This window comes from Ochotona curzoniae, unplaced genomic scaffold, assembly GCF_017591425.1.
Source record: "Ochotona curzoniae isolate NIBS_2020 unplaced genomic scaffold, NIBS_Ocur_1.0 contig_3432, whole genome shotgun sequence".
Lineage (NCBI taxonomy): Eukaryota > Metazoa > Chordata > Mammalia > Lagomorpha > Ochotonidae > Ochotona > Ochotona curzoniae.
This window is the reverse complement of record NW_024465859.1, coordinates 13,454,380-13,480,115: the sequence shown is the minus strand read 5'-3', so window position 1 is coordinate 13,480,115 and position 25,736 is coordinate 13,454,380. Positions and strand designations below refer to the sequence as shown.

General features: G+C 46.5%; 1 protein-coding gene and 1 non-coding gene across 3 annotated transcripts in view; both read right to left on the bottom strand.

Moving 5' to 3' along the window:
* The window catches only part of LDLRAD3 (low density lipoprotein receptor class A domain containing 3), a 243,042-nt gene extending 217,608 nt beyond the window's left edge, over positions 1-25,434 (bottom strand). For both annotated transcript variants that reach the window (XM_040980112.1, XM_040980113.1), the window contains exon 1: positions 25,276-25,434. In XM_040980112.1, the coding sequence (XP_040836046.1) occupies positions 25,276-25,321 (46 nt within the window). In that variant the 5' untranslated portion in view covers positions 25,322-25,434. The remainder of the gene's footprint in view (positions 1-25,275) is intronic.
* On the bottom strand, positions 6,326-6,489 carry LOC121156574. Its single transcript, XR_005883880.1, has one exon. It is a non-coding gene; the product is annotated as a U1 spliceosomal RNA (small nuclear RNA).
* Positions 25,435-25,736: the final 302 nt, after the last annotated feature.

Below are 25,736 nucleotides of genomic sequence, written 5' to 3'. Positions count from 1 at the left end.
CAGCATTACATGGGCAGCTTCAATTTCAATAAAGAAATTCAAGTTAAGACTATCCATAATACAACAGTTCTTCAAAAGTTAATGGAAATATAACTCCTTATGAAGGATTATAGTATTGTAACAATATGGGCAAAATCAGCTGGAAGGGTGGGAATCGCAGACTCTATGGAATTGTACCATAAAATTCAAAATTAAAAAGTTAATAGAAAAATGAATGAAAAGATAAGCTTGTTTTAATATAAAACAGATGTTAACACCTATGCACAGTTTTTTTTCATGGCAGACATTTTCTGTGAGCTTTCTGATAACCCCTCACACATGAGTAAAACAGACACTACTTCAGGAATAACACATGAGACTCCAAGTGGCACGTCTCTCTGGGCTGGACACTGCTAAACCAGGCACAGAGGCAGCAGGCTTGAGAGACGAAACTCCGTTTTCACTGTATTTGCCTTCCAATTTTGTACCAGTTATTGATGTATTTGCTTATTCGTTATTAGTAAGTCAGACTAGAGTCAGAGATGGATAAGACAGGGAGAGTTTGCATCTGCTGCTTCACTCCCCAGATGTCCGTAACAGCTGTGGCTGAGCTAGGCTGACATCATGAACTCCACCTGGGACTCCCACTTGGACAGCAGGGACTCACATACTTGGGCCATCATCTGCTGCCTCTGGCAAGAATATGCATTCCTGGGAAGCTAGAATTAGGAGCAGAGATGAGCACTTCAATCCAGGCATACAGGATCAAGCCATTAAAAATGTATTCAATGGGCCCAGCGGTCTGGCCTAGTGGCTAAAGTCCTTGCCTTACATTTGCTGGGATCCCATATGGGTGCTGATTCTAATCCCGGCTGCTCCACTTCCCATCCAGCTCCCTGCTTGTGGCCTGGGAAAGCAGTCAAGGATGGCCCAATGCTTTGGGATTCTGCACCTGCATGGGAGACCTGGAAGAGGTTCCTGGCTCCTGGCTTCGGATCGGCACAGCACCGGCCATTGTGGTCACTTGGGGAGTGAATCATCAGACAGAAGATCTTCTCTATCTCTCCTTCCCTCTGCATATCTGACTTTGCAATAAAAATAAATAAAAATGTATTCAAGCCACTGTGGATCTTTCATCCTATGTTCCTTCCACTGTTCCCTAAGGGCAACGCTGCAGGTGGGAGAGGTGGCATCACATCTCCATCCCAACCTTGAAACATCCTGGGCAGAGAATACCAGGTCTGCGTCCTCTCAGCTAAAGCAAGGGCTCCTCCCAGGGACAGGACAACCAAACACGGAAGCAAGCTGACACGGCACTGCAGAGACCCGACCTAAGATGATGCTACTCCAGAAGGTGTGCTAGGTGACCAGCATCAGACAACCAGCTCTGTGCCCACTCAGTGGCACATACAAAGCACAGACTTGGCAGCATCATGGGGAACCCAATTTATCTGTCCCCACATAGGAGCCAAGTGCTGTGCGGCAAGACACATATCTGAGTCTTGCTGCTCATCTATGAGATGAGGTTAATATCCTCTAAGGCAATCTTCACTGCATTTTTTCCCCAAGGGTTGATGTAACAAATTAACAGAAAGTGGATGCCTTACCTTAGTGGGGCCAGAGCTTCAGGGTCAGGGTGCTGGTAATGTGACGCTCCGTCTGAGAGCTGAGGGACAATCTAGAGGTCACTGGCTATGCTTGAATTGGGCAGCTTGCAGACAGGTGACATCCCTCCTACCTGGAGTCACAAGGCACACTCTCTCTGGGCATCCCACTGTCCATTATAAAGACACCAGCCTCTGCAATCAGTAACTTCATCTGAACTATCTGCACCATAATCACGTATGCAAAGAGCTCACTTCCGAAAAAGGTACCATTCACAGGTATTGGGGTGATTAGGGCTTGGTAATCTACTTTGGGTTGGGATGGGGCGGGGGGTGTCAAGGGGAAAGAACTGAACCCACCGCACCTACCTAGAAGAGGGCACGAGAAATAAAGAGACCATAACCCAGAGTCCTGGGGACAGAGCTGGGCGCACACAGCCCATGTTGTGTTAGGCCTAGCCACGGCCAGCCCATGCACCAGGGAACAAACGCTCCTTCACAGCAGATCTCCTTCCCAAGGGTGCAGGCCGAGCGTCTTTGCTCCTCATAAAAAGAAAAACTGCCAGCAAAAAAAAAAAAAAACACTAACAAGCCCGCATCCTCGCGGCAGCTGCGTTCTGAAGACATTTTAAACTGACAAAGCAGGACCTGTCACCCAGTTGATGATGTAAGTATTTTATCAGTTGGTCTCCCAGAAAAAAGCAATGCACACAGCTGGCTCTGCCGACATGGAATCCTGGGTTGTTGCTCTGAATGGGCAGAGAGGGCTAAATCAAGGTGTGTACCTCTACTTCCAACATCTGGCTGCCTTCCAGCTGAGCAGAAACTTCTAAAAACGCAGCCCTGGAGCCCTGGAGCCCTGGAAGCACCCCCTGGCTGCAGTGGAGAATGAAACCCATGCTGAGGCTCTGTCCTTGGCAGCCTCCCCTTTGGGGCTTCCTGGGAGAGCCAAGCGAGACAGTGTAGCCAAGGAAGTGATTAATAAATCATGGGTAAGCTTCTTCCCCATCCCCCACCCCAAGGAGCAAACCAAAACACCCATCACTGGGATCAAAGCTCTTGCTTACAACTTGAGAATGACTTTGGTTGAGCTCATTAAGTCACAAGCTTCTGCAGAGTAAATTTTCTCCATGGTTAATGCTTGAAAATTAGGAAGTTAAGTGGCCCTGGAGAACCTGGGACCCATTAACCAACTAGTCAGTCAGAGCTTCCATTAAAAGAGAAAAACAGCTGAAAATCTGAAAACCATCTATGGGCAGCTGTTCAAAGATTCCATTAGGAGTTTCCCAGGAAGCCCTGCTGGCGTTCAAACCAGCATAATCGGGGAATCATCCAAGGACACACGATGGGAAGAGCTGTGACCCAGAAAGCAGAGGCTGAGGATGGAAATTTGGCTGCAGCTGGGGTCTCCATCTCACTCCCCCATCTCCCGAGTTATGGTTTCCTGTGCAGAAACAAGAGCTCTAAGGTGTCCTCCACCCTTTAACCACCCCGTGGGAAGCCTGAAAATTTCACAACCAGAATCTGTGCTGAGTTGGCGATGGGTCACACAGCAGGTGCACAGAGGAAAGGACAGTTCATAAAACACAGCTCTGTACCAACACACCCACCTACCTGCCAGTTACCCAATGAAGAGGCAGCATGCAGGAACAAAACCAATGCAAATGCTCACAAAAGCACAAGACAACCAGCAACAGTCCCAAGGGGAAAAGTAAAAGTGCTGCACGCAGTCATTTCTGTTTCTCAAAATGACAAAGGTTCTGAGACAGCATGCTCAGACCAATCTGAACAGAAGAATCCATGTGGATAGGAAAGCATGGGTCAGCCTCAGTCTGAACCCCAACTGGGTTGTAGGGAGACTCAGGTACATTAAACACCAGGACCTCAATTTCTGTACCTATGATGGAATAACAGTGCCAGGGCCAGTATTGTGGCATAGCACGTAGAGCTGCCACGAGCAACACCAGCATCCCAAATGCACTCTGGTTTGTATCGTGGCTGCCACAGTTCCAATTCAGCTCCCTACTAACACACCTAGGTAAAGCATTGGGAGATGACCTATTTGTCTGGGCCCTGTCATTCTCATGGGTGACACACAGAAGTTCTTGGCTTTGGATGGGCCCAGCACTGGGCATTGCAGCTATCTGGGAAGTAAACCAGTAGATGGAAGATCTCTCGTGTCTCCTTCCAACTCATTCAAATAAGTAAATAAATGTTTTAAAAATAGCTAATAATCTCTGTTCAAGACTTTCTATGATGATCCAGTGCTCTCTACAACATGCACCTGGCAGGTGCTGGGTCAGCACTACATCCCCCTCTTCTCTCGCTCCCCTCCCTCACAAAGGCCTCCCCTGCTCCCTTGCACAGAGGACTCTTCGTCCTGGAAGGCTCCTCTGTAAACCCTAAAGACTGCAGACCTGAACTTGAACTAGCCGTAACTTCCCACCTGCCCCAGACCTCCTCCCTCCACTCAAGCAGAGATATGAAAGTACCCACCAGCGGTTCCCAAACGTGAATTATGAGAATACTGACTGAACAGTGACAACACAAGAGAGCAAGGGAACATGCGCAGTGAACTCTTCTAGTCCTGGAATTCAGAACTTACTCCATGGAAAGAATCAGCCTTCATTCCCAGGACGAGCCACTGTTTTATGCTTGTATTAAAACGTGATTTCTCTTATAAAACCATGATAGTATAATATGGGATGACTGTTTTATTGTTCTTGCTGGATCCAATAAAACTAGTTTACCCAACACGAGGAAAGCAGCTTTGTTCATTACCGGCCCAATAACTCCAAGCCTCGTAAGTGCCAGATTGTGCTGAGCAGCTGGGTTTGGCTCTACTTCCTCCTCAGTTCCACTGTTTATGGTTTTTGCTCTTTTTTAATGTTTATTGCATTTCACTTGAAAGACAGCAAAAAAGGTAGAGAGAGAGATATCACTGGTTCATTCCCCATATACCTGAAACAGTCAGGGCCGGGCCATCAGCTCAACTTCCTAACCAAAGCATTCACAGACGCAGCTGCTGCTCCTGCCGTGTGGTTTGCCAAAACTAGGTCCCCTTCTCTCCAGCCTGAGTCTGACAGCCCATGCCAGGGCCTTGCTCTGCTCACACACGCCAGAGCCTTCCAAGGAGAGGTCAAGGCCAGTCTTTCCCAATGTCTCACAGAACCCACCTCTTAGCCTAGCCTCCGTCACCACCCCATCTCCACACCCCAGGCTGCAGAAGCCTGAGGTGCACAGCCCATCTCTTGCTCAAGTCCCAGCAAGCTGCCCCATTTCCCTAAGCCTCAGACTCACAGTTCGACAAAATCCAGTGTGGGAGGGAAGCACCTGCCCTCCGCCTGACATCTGCTGACGTTAGGAGCCAGAGCAGAGGCTGTTCTCTTTCTACTTCTCACTGCCCCCCCCAAGACTCCAGCTAACTCTAGTGTCTGTGGCTTCCCAAATATACTGCACAGCTCCCCATCTGGGGGGCTCAGGGCACACCACCCTGGACTTGCACCATATCCTTCAGAGTCCTTGTTCGTTTGTCACAGCTGGGAGAAACGCAGTCCTCCACTGAGGCCAGCCAGCATCCTGACTGTGCCCTCATCAACAATGCCCAACACGCCTTCCTCTGGGCCCATGTGCACATTTTCACCTTCTTGAGAGAAAGTCATAATTACTTCTGGTTAGAAATCTGGCTGGATATCCAACTGTAGCTACCACACTGCTCTGTAAGCAGGTAGACATGAACAATTGCTCCAAAAAAGTCAGGGGCATAACCGCCGACCAGGTCAATGGTAAGCAGATAAGGGGGAGGATTTCTTAGGTCTGATACTGGGTTTCCTTTGTGGCTAAGGCAAGCAACGTTTCCATGTGGGTGTGCACATGTGTACATATATACCGAGGCAGAAATGTATATTCACCTCCAGATCTCAGGCAATGTGGGTGAACGGTCCTAAGCACTGAATGCAGCGAGGTTCCATTCCACAGTCCTGCGGGCCTTTCTCCCCCTGGGCTCTGGCTGCCAGTGAGGATAGCACTCTACTTTGTTCTCTCGTTAACAATTAAATCTTTGTACTTCTTATCTCTGTGCTGTTTCGACTCCGTCTTTTTTGGTTTAGTGTTCACCACATGATTTCCATATCTTCACTTAAGAGCCCCATTCCCCGGGAGTGGCATTACTCATTTGTTTTTACAAAGCCAGCCTTCTGCCCTCTGTTTTGTTCCCCACCCACAGTGGCTTCCGAGTGTACCCGATGCCCTTCTGGAAGGTGCACTGTGTATACACATACCTCAAGTTAGAGAAAACTTTCTCTCCATTCTTCCCCCATCCTTCCTCTCTCTGCTCCTATCCTTACCCCCAAATAACCTAAGAAAAGGAACAGTGAGTGTATTTTCCTGGAAATACGTTTACAAAAGGGTATTTCCATTTCAAAATCCTTGAGGCTCTTTCGTCCACGGCACAAATTCGTTTAAACAGGTGCTTCAGAAACCCATGAAAATGAACGCACCTTCAGAAGCAAGCCGCTCAGTCCTGTGACGTCAGCACAGAACCAACAGCCGGGCAATGAGCAGCAACCACGTAAACTTCAGCGAGGCTCTGGGGGATGGCTTCTGCTCTCTTCAACCCAGAATGGAGGGTGAGAAAAAGATTTGTTTCTTTAATGATAAGCAGCAAAACTAGAGTACAGGGTACCAAGGAGATGTCCACATGTGAGATTCCTCATATGCATAGATTTCAAAAAAAAATCTTTAAGGGGAGATCAAAATGCAGTCCCCCCCTCCCACCACATTATGCAGTCGAATTTCCCACATTTGGGGAAACCGCAGGGGTCAACACATCCCCAGTGCAATGGATGAGCCTCACCCTGGGAAAACCACCTGCGTGATCATGGTGTCTCCCCTGCCAGATAGAGTTCAAAAACTTTTGCAACAAAATAAGCACCTTTTGATTCTGCTTTCCATGAACTTTCTGGGGTAACCAAGAAAGTCCTCAGGACTTGCAACCAGAGTCCTCAGAACTCTCTTTTTGGAATCTTAACGAGCAATGGGCCTAAAGTTTGTCCTAGATGTGAGAGGGAATATTCTCTAGAACTTGTGGACATGCTCCGAAAACCTGGGGATTTTATGGCCAACGAAGGAGAAAAGGCACTATATGTACTTAGATATAGTATGCAAATATATGAATACTTACATATGTATGTATTTACATAAGTATATATAAATATCAAAGACACTAGAAAAAAAGCAGAGGAAAGAGCATTTCATGGACAGAGAACAGGGGAAAATAAGGAGCCACAAAAATCTGATATCAAGGGCCCGGCACGGTGGCGCAAGCGGTTAAGGTCCTCACCTTGCACGCCCGGGATCCCATATGAGCGCCGGTTCTATCCCGGCAGCCCCGCTTCCCTTCCAGCTCCCTGCCTGTGGCCCGGGAAAGCAGTCGAGGACGGCCCAAAGCTTTGGGAACCTGCACCCGCGTGGGAGACCCGGAAGAGGCTCCTGGCTTTGGATCGGCATAGTATCGGCAGTTGCGCTCACTTGGGGAGTGAATCATCGGACGGAAGATCTTCCTCTCTGTCTCTCCTCTCTGTATATCCACCTTTCCAATAAAAAAATAATAAAAATAAATCTTTAAAAAAAAATCTGATATCAAGTTCATGGTTGGTAGTCAGAAATTTCAGCACTGAAATTTTCAAGGGCATCAACAATTGTCATCTCTGCTTTAACATCATGAATAGCGAGCTGGCATCGTGGCACGGCACGTTGTTACCACTGACAACATCACTATCCCTTTCTACCATGAAGTCCTGGCAGCTCCCCTTCCTAACCAGCTTCCTTGTGATGAACCAGGGAGAGCAACAGATAATGGCCCAGACAGCTGGGCCTCTGAAACGCACCGGAGACCTGGCTGCTGGCTTCGGGCTCGCCTCATCCTAGGGGCTGTAGTCTCTTCAGGGAATGAGTCAATGCATGGGGAATCTCCCTCTGTCTCTCTCTCTCTCTCTCTCTCTCTCTCTCATTCCCTGCCTGACACTCTGCCTTTCAATAATCTTCAACACAAGCATTCACACACACAAATGGAGTCACAGTGGTCCCTGAGTGCAAGTATTCTCCTTGCTCTCAGATAGGATTGAAAAGGCTCAACACACCTGACAATACAAATGGAAGCACAGCTAAGAAAACACTAAGCATAAACTCTCACATTCATTCAACATTTACTGTATATGCCCATGTGATGGCAGCAGTGGGCATGGCCCCAGAGAGTCTGAGAAAAATGGCAACCTTGAGCCTCAAACCCAGCCCAGTGCATCACTTGGCAACCATGTAAATGCTTACTCAGCAGCAGGTTCTCAACTAAGTATTCCACATCATCTTGTCTACTCTCCCCAAGCAAGCTATGGAGCATTTATAGGGGCCCACCTAGTCAGAGCAGCTCTGGAACAGGTCTGAAGTCACACAGCTGAGTCTGAACTCTGTCAGGGTCAATTCCTGATGCTGAGGCATCACTCCCTTCAGAGCAGTGGTCTCAGCAGCCCTCAGAATGACCACACCCACCCTGACAGAAGAGCACAGGAGCCCACTGGCAGCCTCCTGCTATAGGCTGAGCCTCTCAAATGGCAAATGTTGTGCTGCCTGGCAGGTTCTGATCTTATCATCCAGCCCTAGGGTCTGGGGTTCAGGCCTGCAAAATCTTGCCCTAACAACACTTCAACAATCACCCCTGATCTGCTCATTCTGAATGGCCTCGCAGTTCTTCATCTGCATCCCGGCCACTGCCTGCCGCATTCCCCTTACTAGGAAGGCAAACTAAAACTACAGCAAGCAATGCCTTTGCACCTTGGGGAAGACAAGAGCTCTATATTCCCAATGTTGGAAGAGACATAGAGAAGCGGGTGCTCTCAGAAACCACAAAGATGGAAATGTGTAGAACCATTTCCTCAAAAACTTGACAATATCTGCTAAGGTTGGGCAAACCTTTTAACCAGCAGTTCATCTTCTGCAATGTCATTGTTATACAGAAAGTCTGCTATTATGCACAAGGAATTCCACTACAGTGCGGTTAATCCTGGTAATAACTTAAATGTCTTTGTTAATAGATGGATGAACTAATTAGAATATTCATACAATAGCCATCAGCAATCAGAACATACTGTCTCAGTATGTGCCAACAGGGATAAACCTTAAAATTATCAGGGTAAATGAAAAAGGCCAATTGCAAGATCACAGGCAAAACAGCATCCGTGTACATTTCTGAAGACCTTGCACTGGGGCTGGCACTGTGTACAGCTAGTCAAGACACTGCTTGCCACGCTGGCATCTTACATCAGAGTACCAGTTCAAGTCTCAGCCGTTTCTGATCCAGTGTCCTTCTATTGCACTTCGGAAGGCAGTGGAGGAGGATTGCTGAAGTATTAGGCCCCAATTAGCACTATGGAAGACCAGGATGGAGTTTCTAAGTTCCTAGCTTCAGCCTAGCTCAGATCTGGGTCTCATGTCCATTTAAGGAATAACCAGCAGACAGAAGATCTCACCTCTTCAAATAAGTATATAAAACCATTTTGAAAATGCAAAAAAAAAAATGAGATATTGGGAAGAGATGTCACAAAGAGGTGGTAAGAGTTGACTCTGCAGATGTAAAGGATGAGTGCTACCTTGAGAAGAGTGGCCAATCCAAAGAGAAGAGACTGGGCTGACAAAGTTTTACCATTATGTGCAATGCATTATTTTAAAGAAAATCATGTTAAACGTCTGAAAAACCTGTGATTAGTACACTAACATTTGTGTTCACATTCTCTTCTTCCCTACTATTTGAAATATTTCAGAATGTACAATAATTTTAAAAAGTACGTATTTAAGGTACCCAGGTTACTCCTGCCATCAGCTCAGTTTTATTACTATCCCCAGAGAGAAAGTGTGCCTAAGAAACAGCAGCACCGTGGATTAGGTCCAGGACGAACAAGGGCAAGTTAGGAGCTGCCAGGAAGAAGTCACAGGAGACAGACTGTGTGCTGGAAACTGAACGTGGGAGGACTGTTTTCTAGAAAAGGAGACTTACCAGCCAGGGTAAGTAGGAAGCTTACTCTGAGAAGCTTACCACTAACACAATCACAGCCTTAATTCATAGGAAGACCAGATGGCAACTGGGAGCACCCACATATTAGACAGCCACTGGTTGTAGGGAAGGCACCAGGCTGGGAGTCAGCCCTCCATCTCAGTCAAGCTGGTCAGAATCATGCAGTAATCCTTAGTGAGAAGCAAGGGATCATGCAGACACTCCATGGGCCTTAAGCTGCTGGCAGGGGCAGGGATGATAGAGCTGGCTCCTGCACCCAAGAAGCTGTGCCAACCAGAGGGAAGTAAGGCATACACTTGAAAGTGAACAACCAACAGAACAATATGTGAGAGTGGTTAACTGATGCAAAGCAATGATCAGAGTTCGAAGACTGCAGGTGTCAACATCAGGCAACATGCTTTAAGGCAGAAAGCAATACAGGCTAAAGATCCCTCATCTAAAGTGCTTGGGACTACACGTGCTTTGGTTTCCAGTATTTTTTTTACACTTCCACATACATAATGAGATAACCTAGGGATGGGACCATCTAAACATGAACTTCTTACTCCCTCATACACACAGACTGAAGGATAATTTTATACAATATGTTTAATGCTTGTGTGTTTTGACTGCAACCCATGGGATGATGTCAGATATGAAGTTTCCCACTAAGGGTGTCATGTCGGCACCCCCACAATTTCACATTTTTGGAGCATTTCACATTTCAGATGATCAGATGGTTGATGATCAACCCACAGGGAGATTGCTGATACAATTTGCAAGAAGAGGGGACCCATCCACTCATACCAAATCCCCAGCTTTTCATGAGTGAAGACAGCCAGAGCCAAGTCAGACTGGGTTTACAACAACAGAGAAGTGGTCCTCTCTGTCATTTTATTAAGTAATATGAAAATATCATGAACAGACCATAGTCCAAGTTACACCTGCATGTGTGCATGTACACACACATACACACACAAAACCACTACCACGAATCAATTCTGATTTGTAACAATTCTTTTTTCTTCTAAGAATATTCTATTTTTTTGAAAGATTTATTTTATTTGAAAGTCAGATATATAGAGTGGAAGAGAAACAGAGAGGAAAATCTTTTGTCCTCTGATTCACTCCCCAAGCAACTGCAATGGCTGGAGCTGCACCGATCTGGAGCCAGGAGCCTCTTCCAGGTCTCCCACACAGGTGCAGGGTCCCAAGGTTTTGGACCATCCTCCACTGCCCTCCCAGGCCACAAGCAGGGAGCTGGATGGGAAGTGGAGCTGCCGGGATTAGAACTGGCTCCCATATGGGATCCCAGCAAATGCAAGGCAAGGACTTTAGCCTCTAGGCTACCGCATTGGGCCTTAAGAATATTCTAAACCAGTGCTGTTCACCTTCTATATTTAGGTACATATATTAGGTCTACGTATATCCTACCAGCTGAGCAGTCACCAGCCACATGCAGCTACTGAGCAGGTGGCGTGTGATACAGAAAGTGGATTTTTCACTGAATCCTAACACAATTTCATCTAAGTAGCCACATGTGGCTACCAGGTATCTTCTGGAATGGCACAGACCTGCAGCACCTTCCTCTCTGTCTGCGGCATATACTGGTGAGCTAACTCACTCCTGCTAGCAATCATTTCATTAGTTTACTGCACTTTGTCACAATGAGCAGTGCTGCCCCCAAAACCCTCTGGCTCCATGTTTTGTATATTCCAAACTATTCATTCAAAATAAAGCCCTAGAGGTAGAACTATGCGATCAGTGGGTAATGGTGTGTTTAGGCTTCTCCTGTGCAGTAAGACCTCTCACAATATCACAAACATTTACTGCATTTCGCCTTTCCCCAGCTGTTGTTATTGCTCTGTTGCCATTGTGTTTCGGAAGCTTTTCGTAAATCCTGGATACTAGTCCCATTATCTGTTGTGTCATAAGGAAAGATTTTTCTCCCATTCTGCTCGTTGCTTCTTTGCTCATCTTTTGCCTTCCTGTTCAGAAGCTTCTTAATTAGATGTTGCCCCATTTGTTTATTTCGGCCTTGACTGCCTGTGCTTTTGGTAACTTTTCTAAGAAGTCTTTACCAATGCCTTTAACTTGCAGAGTGCTTCAGTGTTGGTGGGAATGTAAGCTAGTGTAGCAACTGTGAAGTCAGTATGGAGAATGCTAAGACAACTGAAACTTGATCTACTTATGACCCTGCTATCTCATTCCTGGGAATCAATCCAAAGGAAGAGAAATCAGCATAAGAGAAAGTGAGCTGAAACCCTATATTTATGGCAGCACAATCCGCAAGAGCAGAAACATAGAAACAATCTAAATGCCTGTCCAAACAGGAAAGGGCAGAGAAAGTGCAGTACATCTACTCCATGGAATACTACTCAGTCATCAAAAAGAATGTAACTCTTCCATTTGCAACAAAAGGATCCCAAATAGCGACCATCATGTTCAGTGAAATAAACCAATCCCAAAAGTACCAATACTGTATGTTTCTCTCATATAAGGCAACACTCACACAAAATACAAAACAAATACATTTAGAGGTAAACATATGTGTGTATGTATACATATATGTATATGTATAAATATATATATTCTCATAGATGAAATGTATAATGGAGAATAGCATATTAGGAAGTGAAAATATATTGCAGTATTCACCTCTACTTCCAAACAAAAGAACTGCCAATGAAACTGTTAAATATATCTTGACAATAGGATACTAGATTTTCCACTATTGCCAATACCTACGCTGCCATGATACACTTAAGTAGCAGAACGCTGGGCTTGTAACTTGCTGAAGCAATATACTATTAATATGGGTGGGAAATGGTGGAGTAGAGACCAGAGGTGAGAAAGGGGAGATGGTGGGAATAAACCCTGTATCCACAGAACCATATCATGAAAAATAATAACAATACAAAAACACCAAAAAATGCAGTACGTTTACAGATTCTCGGGAGGGCAAAAAAAGAAATGTTCATATCCAAAATTGGAGTGCCTGAGTTTGAATCTTGGTTCTATTCCTGATTCCAAATTCTTGCTAATGTGTGTCTTTGCAGGCTGTGGTAACGACTCAAATGGCTATCTCCTTGCTACCCACATGCGAGATCCAAACTCAGTTCCCAGCTCCCAACTTCAGCCTAGACCAACCCCACCCAGCTATTCGGGGCACTGAGGAGTGAACCACTGGATGAAGCATGCTCCCTCATATTCTCTCTCTCGCTTTGCCTCAAATAATTTTTAAAATCAGTAAGAATGTTTTCACAATGTAAAATTTAAAAGATAATAAATCAATGTGTTCACAGTGTTTAGGATATGGTACTATAAGTTATTTATGTCTACTTATTGCCCAGATGTTTGTAATAAATCTAAATATCTCTAATAAGATACTTAGTGGGTAATTACAAGAGCTTTACACACATTGTCTCATTTCCACATGATAAGGAACATTACTATTCCTATTTTGTAAGGAAGCCACAGAGACTCAAAAGTTAAAAAAAAAAAAAAAATTGTACCAGCCAAGTTCAAGGCAAGAAGCTGGAATCTGGACCCAGACTCACTCACTCTTTAATCTATATTCTTAACCACCATCCCAGTGCTTCTTAAAATCCCACATGCACATGGATTACTGAGGGCTCTTGCTAAAAAGGCAGGCTGACTCAGGTGACAGGCACAAAAATCTATGCACTGTTATATTAAAAACAACAACAACAAAAAAAGAGACTATGATCAACAAGGACATGTTTCCCATTTCTTGAACAATGGTAATATTTAAAACTCTATAAATGAAAAAAAAAAACTCTATAAATGCAAAAATATCCTTCTCTGTTCCAGAACTCTCAGGTCATCCTTTCCCATCCACACGGACAGGCAGGAAGCTGCTCTTACAGATGCCTACCAACAGATGCCCTGGCTCCCCTCGAGGGCAGCCACTGTCAGCCTCACTTAGCTGATGCCAAGCTTAATCAGCCTTCTCATCTCATTAAGTGGGAAAGATCTGATCCCCAAAGCAACCATGAGCAAACACTTCCGCAGATCCAGGGAGCAGGTGCAAGAAGGAACAGGCAGGCCTCACCCACCACTGTCAATGGCAGACACTCAGTACCCAGTGCTCGGCACCACTTACATCTCTGCTCCCACAGGCTTTTCTTTACAATGTGAAGCCTATGCATTCTCTAAACATTTTAATCTTTCCAAATTTGGCAACCACTAGCTAATTTTATACCTCAAGAAGCTTCAATACCATTTCATTATGTTCCTAATTCGTCATGTCTTTTTATGTGGGGTGATCAGATATTTGTTGTGTAATGAACCTTTTGCCACCTTCAGTAACCCTATTTATCTATCTTAACACTAGGAAATTACTTCTCTGATATCATAAAAGTTACTCTGGCATAATACACTTTACATCCTTAACTTTTCATTCGATTTATATCTCTTGGTTTTTACTCCATCTCCTATAATGAGCACATGAGTGGTTCTGTAAAAATAAGAGTTAGTGACATTTTGTTTTACATTTAGTCTTATAATTGATGAATTTCTATCACCCTCCATTTACTTCTAAGATTATACCTACTGATGCATTTCCTTCCTAGGGCATTTGTATGATTCCACCAGCAAGCTTTTTATTTCCCTTTAAAGTAGACCAGAAAATAACCTGAAATTTCTTACTATTTAGCATTTTTAGCCATGACATTTTATAGAACAAAAGCTTCTTCCTTTTTTCCTTTTAATAATTTCTCCTATTCATTCAGTGAACTACACAAACTCCCACTAAAAGGAATTAAGGTGCACAGCTTTCATGAACCTGTGATATGACACATGCTAGTCCCCACTGTATGTCTAACGAATTCATCACCTGATTTAAAACCACTACCATCCATCTCCCTCTTTAACAATTTAAGTCAACACAGTCTCCTGCACACCAGGGCTTTGCAGTTCTTTGAAGATGAATGAGGCCAAAATCCAGAGGAACTGGGGGCATCTGTTACCAGAGGGCAGAAAGGCTGCCAGCTAAACGTCACTTTGTCAACTCCCTCCTCTCTTCAAAGTCACCGTCACATCTCTCGTGACTCCCTCAGTTTATCCTTACCCATAGGAAACCGATTGTGTGCCCTATGCCAAGCACTGAATCAGATGCTTAGTGGCAAATAATGAAGACCTCAAAGAATACTACACATCCCACTGAAATCCAACCTTAAGCCCCGTAATGACAGATTTCCTTTCTTTTTTTCCTTTGTTCCAGATTGTTGCTGAGTCAGACTTAATGGGTTCTTTAAAAGATGCTGATACCACCTCTTCATTTTTCATTGGTTCCATTTTCTCAGTATGTTTTCCAATTGGTAGCGTCTCTGCCTGCTCTGGAATTCCTATTGAGCAAATCAACCGACAGCTTGATCGTATTTTCGACATCTGCTAGCTTTTCTTGCTTTGCCATTGCCACTTACTTGGATAACATGAATGAATTCTGAGGAATGCTAAATCTTGCACTATGACATCATTGCTTTCCTTTTTCTACCTATCATTTCTGTTTCACAGTCACACGCTTCGTTTCATCTCTCATTAACATAGAACTTGCTGGATGCAGAAGTCATTCTTTCCCAACTGTATCCCTTTGACAGCTGTTAATGACAGCTCCTTCCGGCTTTACTTCCCCAGGACCCAACACTATCAGCTGGCTCGCTCGCTTGTATTATCCTTTCCTGGTGGAGTCTATGTTATTCTTACTAATCTGTTTTTTGAAACATTTCATTCAATTATGTTCTGGTTTCTCTTAGTATCAGCCCTTTTGGACAACTTCAGCTCTGACGAAATACCCTGAGTTGTTAATCACTCATCTACCATTCCAAAGTCTCCCACTGAGTTATTACAATAATAATTTTTTTAAAAAAAAGTTAAATTTAGAACTTTCCAGACAAGTCAAGAGGCTTTTTGTCAACTGAACATGGAACTACAAGTGTGATTAGAGTTCATTTATCAGCCATTTCCAATTAGTTTAACAACTCCTAGAAAACACTGCTCTGATTCAAGGCTAAAATGCTGGAGGAAAATGTCCCAGTAATGCCATCAAAGATGACACACTGCTGACAGACCTACAGCTAACCTCCCTCGGTCTTAAAATAATGAGAAGGCATCTTTATTGCAATAAAATTAAACACCCTTTATGTATTCATCGCTCTATGCCAACAAACACACAAATGTCCCACTGCCACCTGGAACATTGGCACCTTGGGTTTGCAAGTCTTCTAAATCAAGTTATTCATAAACTCTGCATTGCCCAGCAGCTGGGGGCCAATGGCCCATTCCAGAATAAGCAAAACAGCTGCCCCTTCCTGGTGGCAGCTCTCCAGGACACAGATAGCCTCACTTGCACACTGCACTAATTGTCAGAAACCACACTTGGATCTGGGCAACAGCGAATTCCCTCCACTTCTCATCAGTCCCTTGGTATCACTGTTGACTATTGTAAAGGAAGGACCAGGTCCTGATTTTCTAAAAAGATCTTGGAAGTTTAAAACCCTGAGATTCATTCTGATCAGCTTGTAAGTTTATCTTGCTTTTATTTATTATCTGAAAGGCAGAGAGAGGATGATAGAGGTGTTTTATCCATCAGTTCATTCTCCAAATGACCAGGGCTGACCCAGATCAATGTCAGGAGCCATGTGGCCAGCATCCAGATAATTGAGGCATCATCTGCTACTTTCCCAGCTGCATAAGCAGGGAGCTAGATCAAAAATGCAGCAGCAGGAACTCAAACCAGAGCTCTAACATGGGAGCTCTAACGCGGAAGTTTAACCCAAGTCACCACAACCCAGGCTTCATGCTATACTTTTAATATTTAACACACCACTGCTTTCTCAGTAGGCATCAATGCTCACAAGAACTCCTCGGTTTGAAGCAACAAAATCGGCTCCATCATGTCTGGCTCCTTTCTGGAGAAATACCTGCCAGGTCTGCCTTCCACAATAAAGTCATTCTCATAACTTAAGAGAAGTTCTCCTATACATAAGCCATATAATTGAAAGCTCAAGATCAAAAGTAATAAACTTAAATCTCTCTTTTTCTAGGCAGCATTATCACCAATGCTGTATTTCTATCTAGAAAAATCTATTTCTAGACTCTCACAGAGGGCATTTCCACTGGATACCCGGCATTATTATGTGAGAAGTGCTGACTGAAAAGAAATTGCTTTCAGTTGAGATTCCAACAAAATATTTCCACCCAAGAGGAAAGAAAACATCTCCATCATTAATATGTCCAAAGCAAAATCTGACGGCACTGACATAATCTGCTTACTGTTGAGACAGTTTGTTTTAATAAATCAAGCCTCCACAAAGGCCAATTTAAACACTCACAATGAAGGGTTCTCCACACAGAGGAATGGCAGTTGGTTCATCAGTTTCCATCTGCCAAAGACGCCATTTGAGAAAAATCAATGTGGAACACTTCCCATTCCAATGGCTCTCTAGCAGATCATTCTAGCCAATGTGACAGGCATGCAGTCAACAGTGACATCACGATCCAATGAGAGGATTCACCAGCATACACTATAGAGTACGTCTCCTCCCTCCAACCATCTGAGTGTCTCCACCAACTGCTAATAGTACAAGTTTGTACTGAACATACCCATGTACCAATTCTGAACTCACACTGCTTATTGGAAAATGACTTATCCTTTTGTTAGGAAAGGAAGCTGAACATCCCAGCTAATTGAATCAAATGCTATGAAAATGCAGCAGACATCATTGGTGGCAGAAATATTAAATACATTATAGTATATATTCCAGAAATATGGTTTTAAATCTATTAGATGAACTGACATGGAGCCAAAGAAAGATAGCAAACAACCGTGTATCTGAGACTGCAGCACCCCCAACACCAGGGGATGTTGTGTGTGCCTAAGGCTCACAGCATCTTCTGACAGCAAAGTTGTGACTTGTCACTGGGGATACCTCGGTGAACTTGGTCACGTCATTAGTATGTTAGCATTTCCACAGAGTTCTATGTACTGTCAATAATCAGTACTCAGGTCAAAAGCTAGTTGGAATATTGAAAAATGGCACCAAAATCTGGGCAGAAACTATATCTACAAAAGTGCAAAAAACAGTGTAACTCTGAAAACAGCAAACTTCTATTACCCCACAAATGACTATAGTCCCACATTTTGTTGTAAATCAGAAACCAAGTGCAGTAAGACACTTAAAAGAGGGAAATACAAACAGCAGAAGCTACACAGTGCATGAAACAGAGGCGGGGAAAAAGTACCGATCATGAGACAAGCAATGCAAATGAAGGTTAAGAAAAATTGCCAAACACTTTGGAATAACCAAAATGTCTAAACAGGATGCAGGCGTAACCCATCTGGGAGCCACAAAGTAGAAATGACAAAATGCAATAGTTAAGAAATCAAGTGAAAAACTGGAATGACAAAACACGAGTTCCCTACAATGTCATGTACCTATGGTTCCACACACGCATACCTGTACATATAAATCCACATAAAATTGACCTAGATCAGACAGTTTACATTTTTTTAAGGAAAGGAAGAAAGATGCAAAAGAAGGATAAATGAAGACTTTCAAACTTTAACTGTTATAACTTCTGTTTTGCTTGAGTTTTGCCTGTATAGTACTTGGCATTCTGCCAGACTGTAAACCTTCAACGTGTGTGATGTCTGTTAGACATCAAAAAGGAAATAAGAAATATAACACATCATTCCAGCTCTCAAGGGGAGTATGCTTAGTAGGACTAGGGTTATGAGCATACACATACACACACCCAGTATACCTGAATCTGTGTCATTACATATGCCAGATGTTTTTTATTCAAGAAAAATAGGGGTGGTATTTGGTTTAGTAGAAAGGGTGTCACTTGGTACAACCACGCCCCGTATCTGACTGCCTGAGTTCAAGTCCCAGTTCCATTTCTGATTCTATCTTTCTGCTGGGAGGCAGAAAAGATGTCTTAGCCCAAGAGGTGGTAGGTGAGGCTCGGGCGATTGGTCCCTCCACCCAAGTAGAAGGAAACAGCCTGAAATTCAGATTGCACCATTATGGGCAATTATGGAAATACAGAACATTCTTCCTTCCCTCTATTCCTTCTCCCCCTCACTCTCTCCCAGCCTCTCATGTTTAAAAAAAAAATGCATGGAAAATACAATGAACAGTTAAGTTTATTTTAGAGCAAAATGATCTTGAAATCCATGCACACCCAGTGTCTTCAAGATGTTCATGAAAAAATGTATATTATGAAATTGTGAATGGATTTCAAAGTTTTTTCACACCAAAATCAACATAACCATTAATTTCACTTTCCTCAACCTTTCTGAAGTACCTGCCTAAGGTTTGGTCCTATGCATGGCTTCAGGTATCCACTGGGGGTCTTGGGACCTACCTGCTGTGGATACAGAGGGAATAATTGCACACCCACTGTGTATGACCACCAGATAAACAAAAGCTCCACAATCAGAAGCCTCAAGCTAGATGATCTTAGAGCATCAACGCTCCTATCTCCACATTTTATCTAGAAAAACCCAAGTGGCAGCCAGGGCAAGCATCATCCTCTCTGAAGCTAGTTCAAGAACACCAATTAATAACATTTTTCCCAAAGCCTAGGTGTCCAGGTCTTTGGATATCCACACAGCACTGTTCCCAGCATGGCCCAAGGCCTATCAGAACACTTCACATTTAGAAGCACCTGCCAAGATATAGATGGGAAAGCGCCTACGACAATTGCAAATGATAACAACAACAAAAATAAATAAACAAACAGTCTCATGTCCATGGGTTCTTCAAGGGCAAAGAACAAATTTTACACATCTTTACACGCCCAGGCCTGGCTGTGACAGCGTTCAAACACACCAACAAACAGCCAAATAAACCTTCAAGAATTTCCTAGTTACTCAAAGACAAACAACAATAACCATACGCTTGGGAGCCAGAGACCCTAGGGAAGGCTTTGCACAGACGGCATGATTTGAGCCATCCTTGTCTGAATGAGCCAACAGGCAACTGTCCCCCCACCAAGGCCAATGTCCTCCTCCAGGAACCAATCCTCACCTGGCAAACCCACATCCTAAAGACAGCAGAGAAGGGCACATGGGATTGGCCTGAAAACAGCAGGAAGTACAAGCCTCAAGGAGGGCTGGGAACAGAACAAAGAAAAATAACAGCTGGAAGGCAGGGTGTCTCACAGGAACATGGGTGTTACAAAAGCGACAGAGAGCCCAGCTTGATTTAGGAAGACTTTAAAAAAAAAAAGCCAAGATGAACACTTGAAACAACCAGCTTTGAAGTCGGGGAGAAGGAGCTCCGGGGAGCAAGGACAATGCCAGCTCTGTTGAGGCCAGGAAGGGGGACTTCCAGGGCACGGATTTCAACACCCAACACCCGAAGCCAAACTGCTGGCAGCCTGCTCGCCTTTAGTCCTAGTGCCTGCTGAAGCTCACGGGTTTACCATTCAGGGTAGCAGGTGGCCCTGGCTCAGCTGTCACCTGCCCATGGCCAAAGAGTTCAGGACATTTCACTCTGGCCTGAAGCAAGTGGGAAAAGGCCAGGGCTGCAGGCATTTCTCCCTCTAAAAGGGGTTTTCACATTGAACTTGGCTCTGTTACAGAAGCCTGCTGCTCCCCTGTTCGCAGGATGCCATCTTGATCCACTGCATCTGAAGGCCTTTTCTAGTTGGGCAGTAGTAACACTGGAGGTGCACGACGGCAGGGCTGGCACACACTAGACCAAGGCTCTCAGCCAGGGGCGTGTTGGCAACATCTAGAAAGACATCACAGCTGGGGCAGGGGAGAGGAGCTATGGCTGACATTTAGAACCAGAAAGCTTCTTGAATCCCCTACAACACTCAGGATGGCCCTTACCACACTGAACTCTCCAGCCCCAAACCAGACTAACCTGTCCCTACAACCAGCTTGGGAAACCCTAACAATCTTCCTGAAACAAACACCTGCTGTCCCTCAGACTTGGCAGGTATCCTGTGGCAAAAGTCCACACAGCACAGGGAGCGGGCAGCAGGCAGATGAGAGGGTGAGCAAATGCTGCTGCTCCAAACACGTGGCTGAGGTTCTCCCAGCAAACACTTCTGAGGATATGCCTTAGCACTGAGGTGAGTGAATTCTTTTACAACAATCACACACATTAACTCACACCATCTGAAAAAACTCATCAGCAGGTTGACTCAGTGACCGGGGTGGGGAGGGAGTTAAAAAAAAAAAAAACTGCACAGAAGCAGGTGTTGTGGTGCAATAGTTTAAACTGTCATCTGACAGTGATTTCCCATAGTGACAGCACCACTACTGCAAGTGATGGCTGCTCCACTTCTCATACAGCTCCCTGCTAATGTGCCAGGGAAAGCAGCAGAGGACGATGGCCCACGTGCTTGGGCCACATTGGGAACAAGGATGGAGTTTCTGGCTCCTGGCTTCAAACTGACCCAGTCCCAACTGCAGAGAGCATCTGGAGAGTGTACCAACAGATGGAACATGTCTATCTTTCCAAGTGTATACCATTTAGCCTTTCAAATGAATAAATACATATTTTTTAAACTGCACTGATAGAATGTGCCAGGCATTCCAAAATATCCCAAAGAGAGAAACAGAGAACAAACAAAAACATTCAACAACCAGAAATAAATTTGCCCCTGGGGCTACTCCATAGCTAAACAGTCTCATCACTCCAGAAGAGTTCTGTGGCATATGGTATCTTTTACTTTTCAATTATAAACTACAATAAACCTCTAAGAAAGAGGAGAAATACAGAGTTCCGTGAATAAAAATGAAAGTTCTGTAACTCCAACTCGGATCAAAAATTCAAATCCTGGCCTAGATACAGTGTTTTCCACACACTCATTCCTACATAGAGCAAAAAGAATGGGATAATTTCTTCGTTTTATCTGTAAGGTAGAGAGGTAAAAAGATCCTCCACTCCCTGGTTCAATCAGCAAAGAGCCAAAACAGTCAGAAGTGAGCCAAGCTGAAGCCAATAGCCCAGAACTCAGACCTGGCATGGTAGCCTAGTGGCTAAAGTCCTCCTCTTGCATCCACCAGGATCCCATATTGGCACTTGTTCATGTCCCAGATGCTCCACTTCCCTTCAGCTCCCTGCTTGTGGCCTGGGAAAGCAGCCTTGGGACCCTGGACCCAAGTGGGAGACCCAGAAGAAGTTCCTGTCTCCTGGCTTCAGATTGGCTTAGCTCCGGCCATTGTGGCCATTTGGGAATGAACCAACAGGTAGAAGATCTTTCTCTCTGTCTCTCCTTCTCTCTGAAAATCTGACTTTCCAACAAAAATAAATAAAATCTTAAAAAAAAAAAGTGACCTTAGAAGTCAAGGCAGGTCTCTCGTAAGATCAGCAGGGTCCCAAGCAATTGGGCTGTCAACATGCCACCTCCTGGGCAGAGCATCAGTAGGAAGCTGGATCAGGTACAGGTGTCTCACACACAGTTCCATCTTTACTCCAAAAGCTGGGATTTGTGTTACATCAGACCACTCACAGCAGCATGTACTCCAGGGGCCGCTGGCTGCATCTGCTGAATCAGCCTGGAGCAGCAACCACACAGTGGACAGATGTGATGGGGGGGGGGGTCACTGATGCAAACCACTTCACTGTTTGCTCCCGAAAGCATCTGGGAAGAGAGGTGCGTGGGCCTGGAAGCAATGGCAATGGAGGTTGAGAACAACCTGCATGACAGCCGACATTCCATTCAGCCCTTGCTGTGGGATCCTGGATATTACTGAGCTCTGAACTCCCGATTTCCTGTTGTTCAGTCTTGTTGGAAAAATCCAACAAGAGCAGGTGTTCAAAGTTGTGAGCAAGGCCCCTCCCACAGGGAAGCTCCGCCCTGGGTCCAGCCTCACAGGCAAAGCACAGCAGATTGTATCTTCCCTATGAGATGGCCTGTGTATCAGAGATATCTCAGCCCTTTTACCAAGGGGACACATGCCATCCATCATACACAGATAACACATGCATCCCACTTGCCACCCATCCTGGTGACTCCAGCCAAAGACGTCCACGCAGTCCTCAAGGCCCAGCATCTCCCATCGTTTCTCCAGCTCCTTCCTTCCCTGATCCCAGGGTTAAGGGCCTCTGTGGGCTGTCAGGAAAAGACACCTCCCATCCCAGCAGGGAGACTAAGCCACATTTCTTTGAAAACAACAAGGTGTGTTTATTTGTACTTGTGCGCATGTGGTTTCATCTAAGGGCTTAGGCCATGCTGGGCTTTGCAAAGCAGCTTAGTCATTTAAAAACAAATAAATAAAATAAAAACCCACCCAGCACCCCAGTAAACACATGGGCCCCAGTAAAAACCTGCCATTCTGAAGGGTGGACACAGGGTCAACGGAGCCTTTCCTTGACAAAAGGACAATGTCAGGGAGTCAAGGTCAGCCCGCAGGAAGAGGTGAGCAGTCCGGCTACCCTCCCCCCACAACTCCCATGAGAAATGTCTGGAGGCCCACAGGCCTACACCTACCACGCCACCCACACACAGGAAAACTGAATGTCACATGGTGTGGCCAAGTCTGTCTTTCAGGATGCATTAAAACGCAACAGCAGCCAAAATCAATGCTTCACTTCCCTGCCACAAACAATGAAACCCACATGAAGGTGTCTGAGGAGGTTCCTGAGCCGCAGAGGCCTCCCAAGTGCTATGGAATGCCAGGGGCCTTCCAGGCCTACAAAGTCCAGGAACCCAGACTGGAACTCAACCCTGACCCCCAGGTCTCTACACAGACTCTCAACCAGAGGCGGAAATCCACAGCGCCAGCTTCTGCAAAAGCTCCTGTTGGATCAACTTCCCACAAGAGAACCAAGATACAGCTTAGGGTCTCAGGGCCCACCACGAGGTCAGTCAACGGGAGAATGTGGCAGCCCAATTCCCAGTGACAGGTCAAAGTGGAGTCCGTGCTAAGAGGATGCTAACTGGATCATGGATCAAGCACACTCCCCCTCCTTGTGATAGCCATGTCATGTGTTTGAACCCTATGGGACACACACACACATTTCAAGTAATCAGTGCTGAGTAGAGTGGGACAAAATTAACTATTTTTACAAAAATGGAGACTCAACCAAAACAATCCAGTACCAACTGGCAGATGCAATAAATAACAGTGTCCACCCTGCCCCAAGTAGCTGTCCACACATACACACACACAACAGCCGGCTTCCAGAACTGTGCTTGGGTGCTGTCAGGGCAGCTATGCACCCTGAGTGAGGCAGGTCCTCGTGTCTGAACCGCCCAGGGAACTCCGCCCTGATCTACCAGCCCTCAAATAATTCACACCTGTTCGCAGCTGTCCACTGCCCCTTCGCAGCCCTACACCCAGAGTGGCCCAATAATAGATCAGGAGGACCAGGGTACATTGACTGGACAGGGTTAAAAACCCACAGGAGCTACCAAGAGTCTGAGCCCCTCGCTGGAAACCTAGCAAAACCCACAGACATCTAAATGGAGTCTCAGAGCCGGGATGACGTCATCTGTCTGGGGGTGGGGGCCAGCCACAGGAGCGGCTCCTGGGACATTCGGAGATTGCCCAGGACTTCAGCAGGACCATTCATATCAGCAAAGGAGAGCTCAAAACGAACAGAGCCTCAACTTTCCCAACCAACAGTCCACCCAAGTCACCTCCACAGGCAAAGCTGCTAGAAGCATTCCAGAAGAGCAGGCGTAAATGAAACCTGTGCATGTCATAAACGCCAAGCAAGCTTGGGAAGAAAGTTCGCTAGGCCCTGTCACCCACTTTCTGGGCTTCAGCTGTCCAGAAATAAACGTCAGGGAGCCAGGGGCCAAGGGCCAAGGCAAGGAGGGGCGGCTGACAGCTGCAGCCGGTAGGCAGGGGTGGCACGGTACCGGCTCCAGGCTGGAATTCGGAGCGTGCCCACATCAGCAGAAAAGTTCCTGGGAACAGCACATAGTCTAGAAGGGAGGGCGGCTTGCAACTGTCTCAGGGCCCCCAGGATGCTCAGGCTGTGAGGACGCGGAGTCACCCCCCCGCCGTCCTAACGCCCCTCTCTGACCAGCATGTCCACTGCACACACCTTCAGAAAAGCTCCCGCTGCCAGGATCCCTGAGGGACATGTATCATTCCCAGGTCGGGCCAGGCTTTTCACCGTACCCTGCCCAAATCAGCCCGCGGGAAGGAAGCACCGAGGCTACTCCCCTTCCCACCCACCCCCGCAACGCAGGTGGGGAAACTGAGGCACAGGGCGCACGCGAAAGGCTTGGAAGCGGGCCCTGGCACAGCCTCGAGAGCCCTGGCGTCTGGGAGGAGCTCTCCCCGCCGCTTCCCCACACGCATAACACACACACACACACACACACACACACACACACACACACACTCGAGCTACGCCCAATGGGGCGGCCGCACGGCTCCCCGCCGCCGGGTTGCACACAAAGCCCCGCCCGCGCGCGCGCACACACACACACACACACACAACACGCCACGGGCCCGGCGCGCACGCCCACACAATAGGACGGCGCGCACCCCGCGGCGGCCCCTCACCGGGGTCCCGGCCAGCCCGGCGTCGTGGTCCTCCCTCCCCGCACACCCGGGACGCGGCCCACGCGCGGACACCGCGCTCGAGCGCTGCCCGGCCGCCGCGCCCCGAGCCCCGTTTCGCCCGCCGCCCCCCGACTCACCCGCGGCGCTGCTCAGCAGCAGGCACAGCGGCCCCAGCAGCCACATGGCGCGGCCGCCGCTCCCGCTGCCCGGCGCCGTCGCTGCCCCCGCGGCCTCGGCGCTCACCCCGCCCCTCGCCGCGCTGGCCCCGCCCCTGGCCGGCCCTCCCACCCCTCGCTCCGGCCCGCCCAGGCCCGGGGCCGCCCCGGCCCGGCTCCCCGAAGTGTTGCAAGCTGCGGGGCTGTGTCCCCCACCTGGGCCCAGGAGCCGCCGAGGGGTGCGCGCAGAGGGTCGGCCTGTGAGGGCCTCTCGCTGCCTCCCCAGTCCGCAGGTGAGGTTATCGCAACAGCCGCCACCTGCAGCCCAGTTTTCTGCCACTTTCTTCCCTACAGCTTGCGAGGATGCAGTGCTGGCCCCTTCCTCAGCTCCAAACCTCACTTTTGTACTCCACTATAAAATGCGCTTACCTCAGGGGGAAACA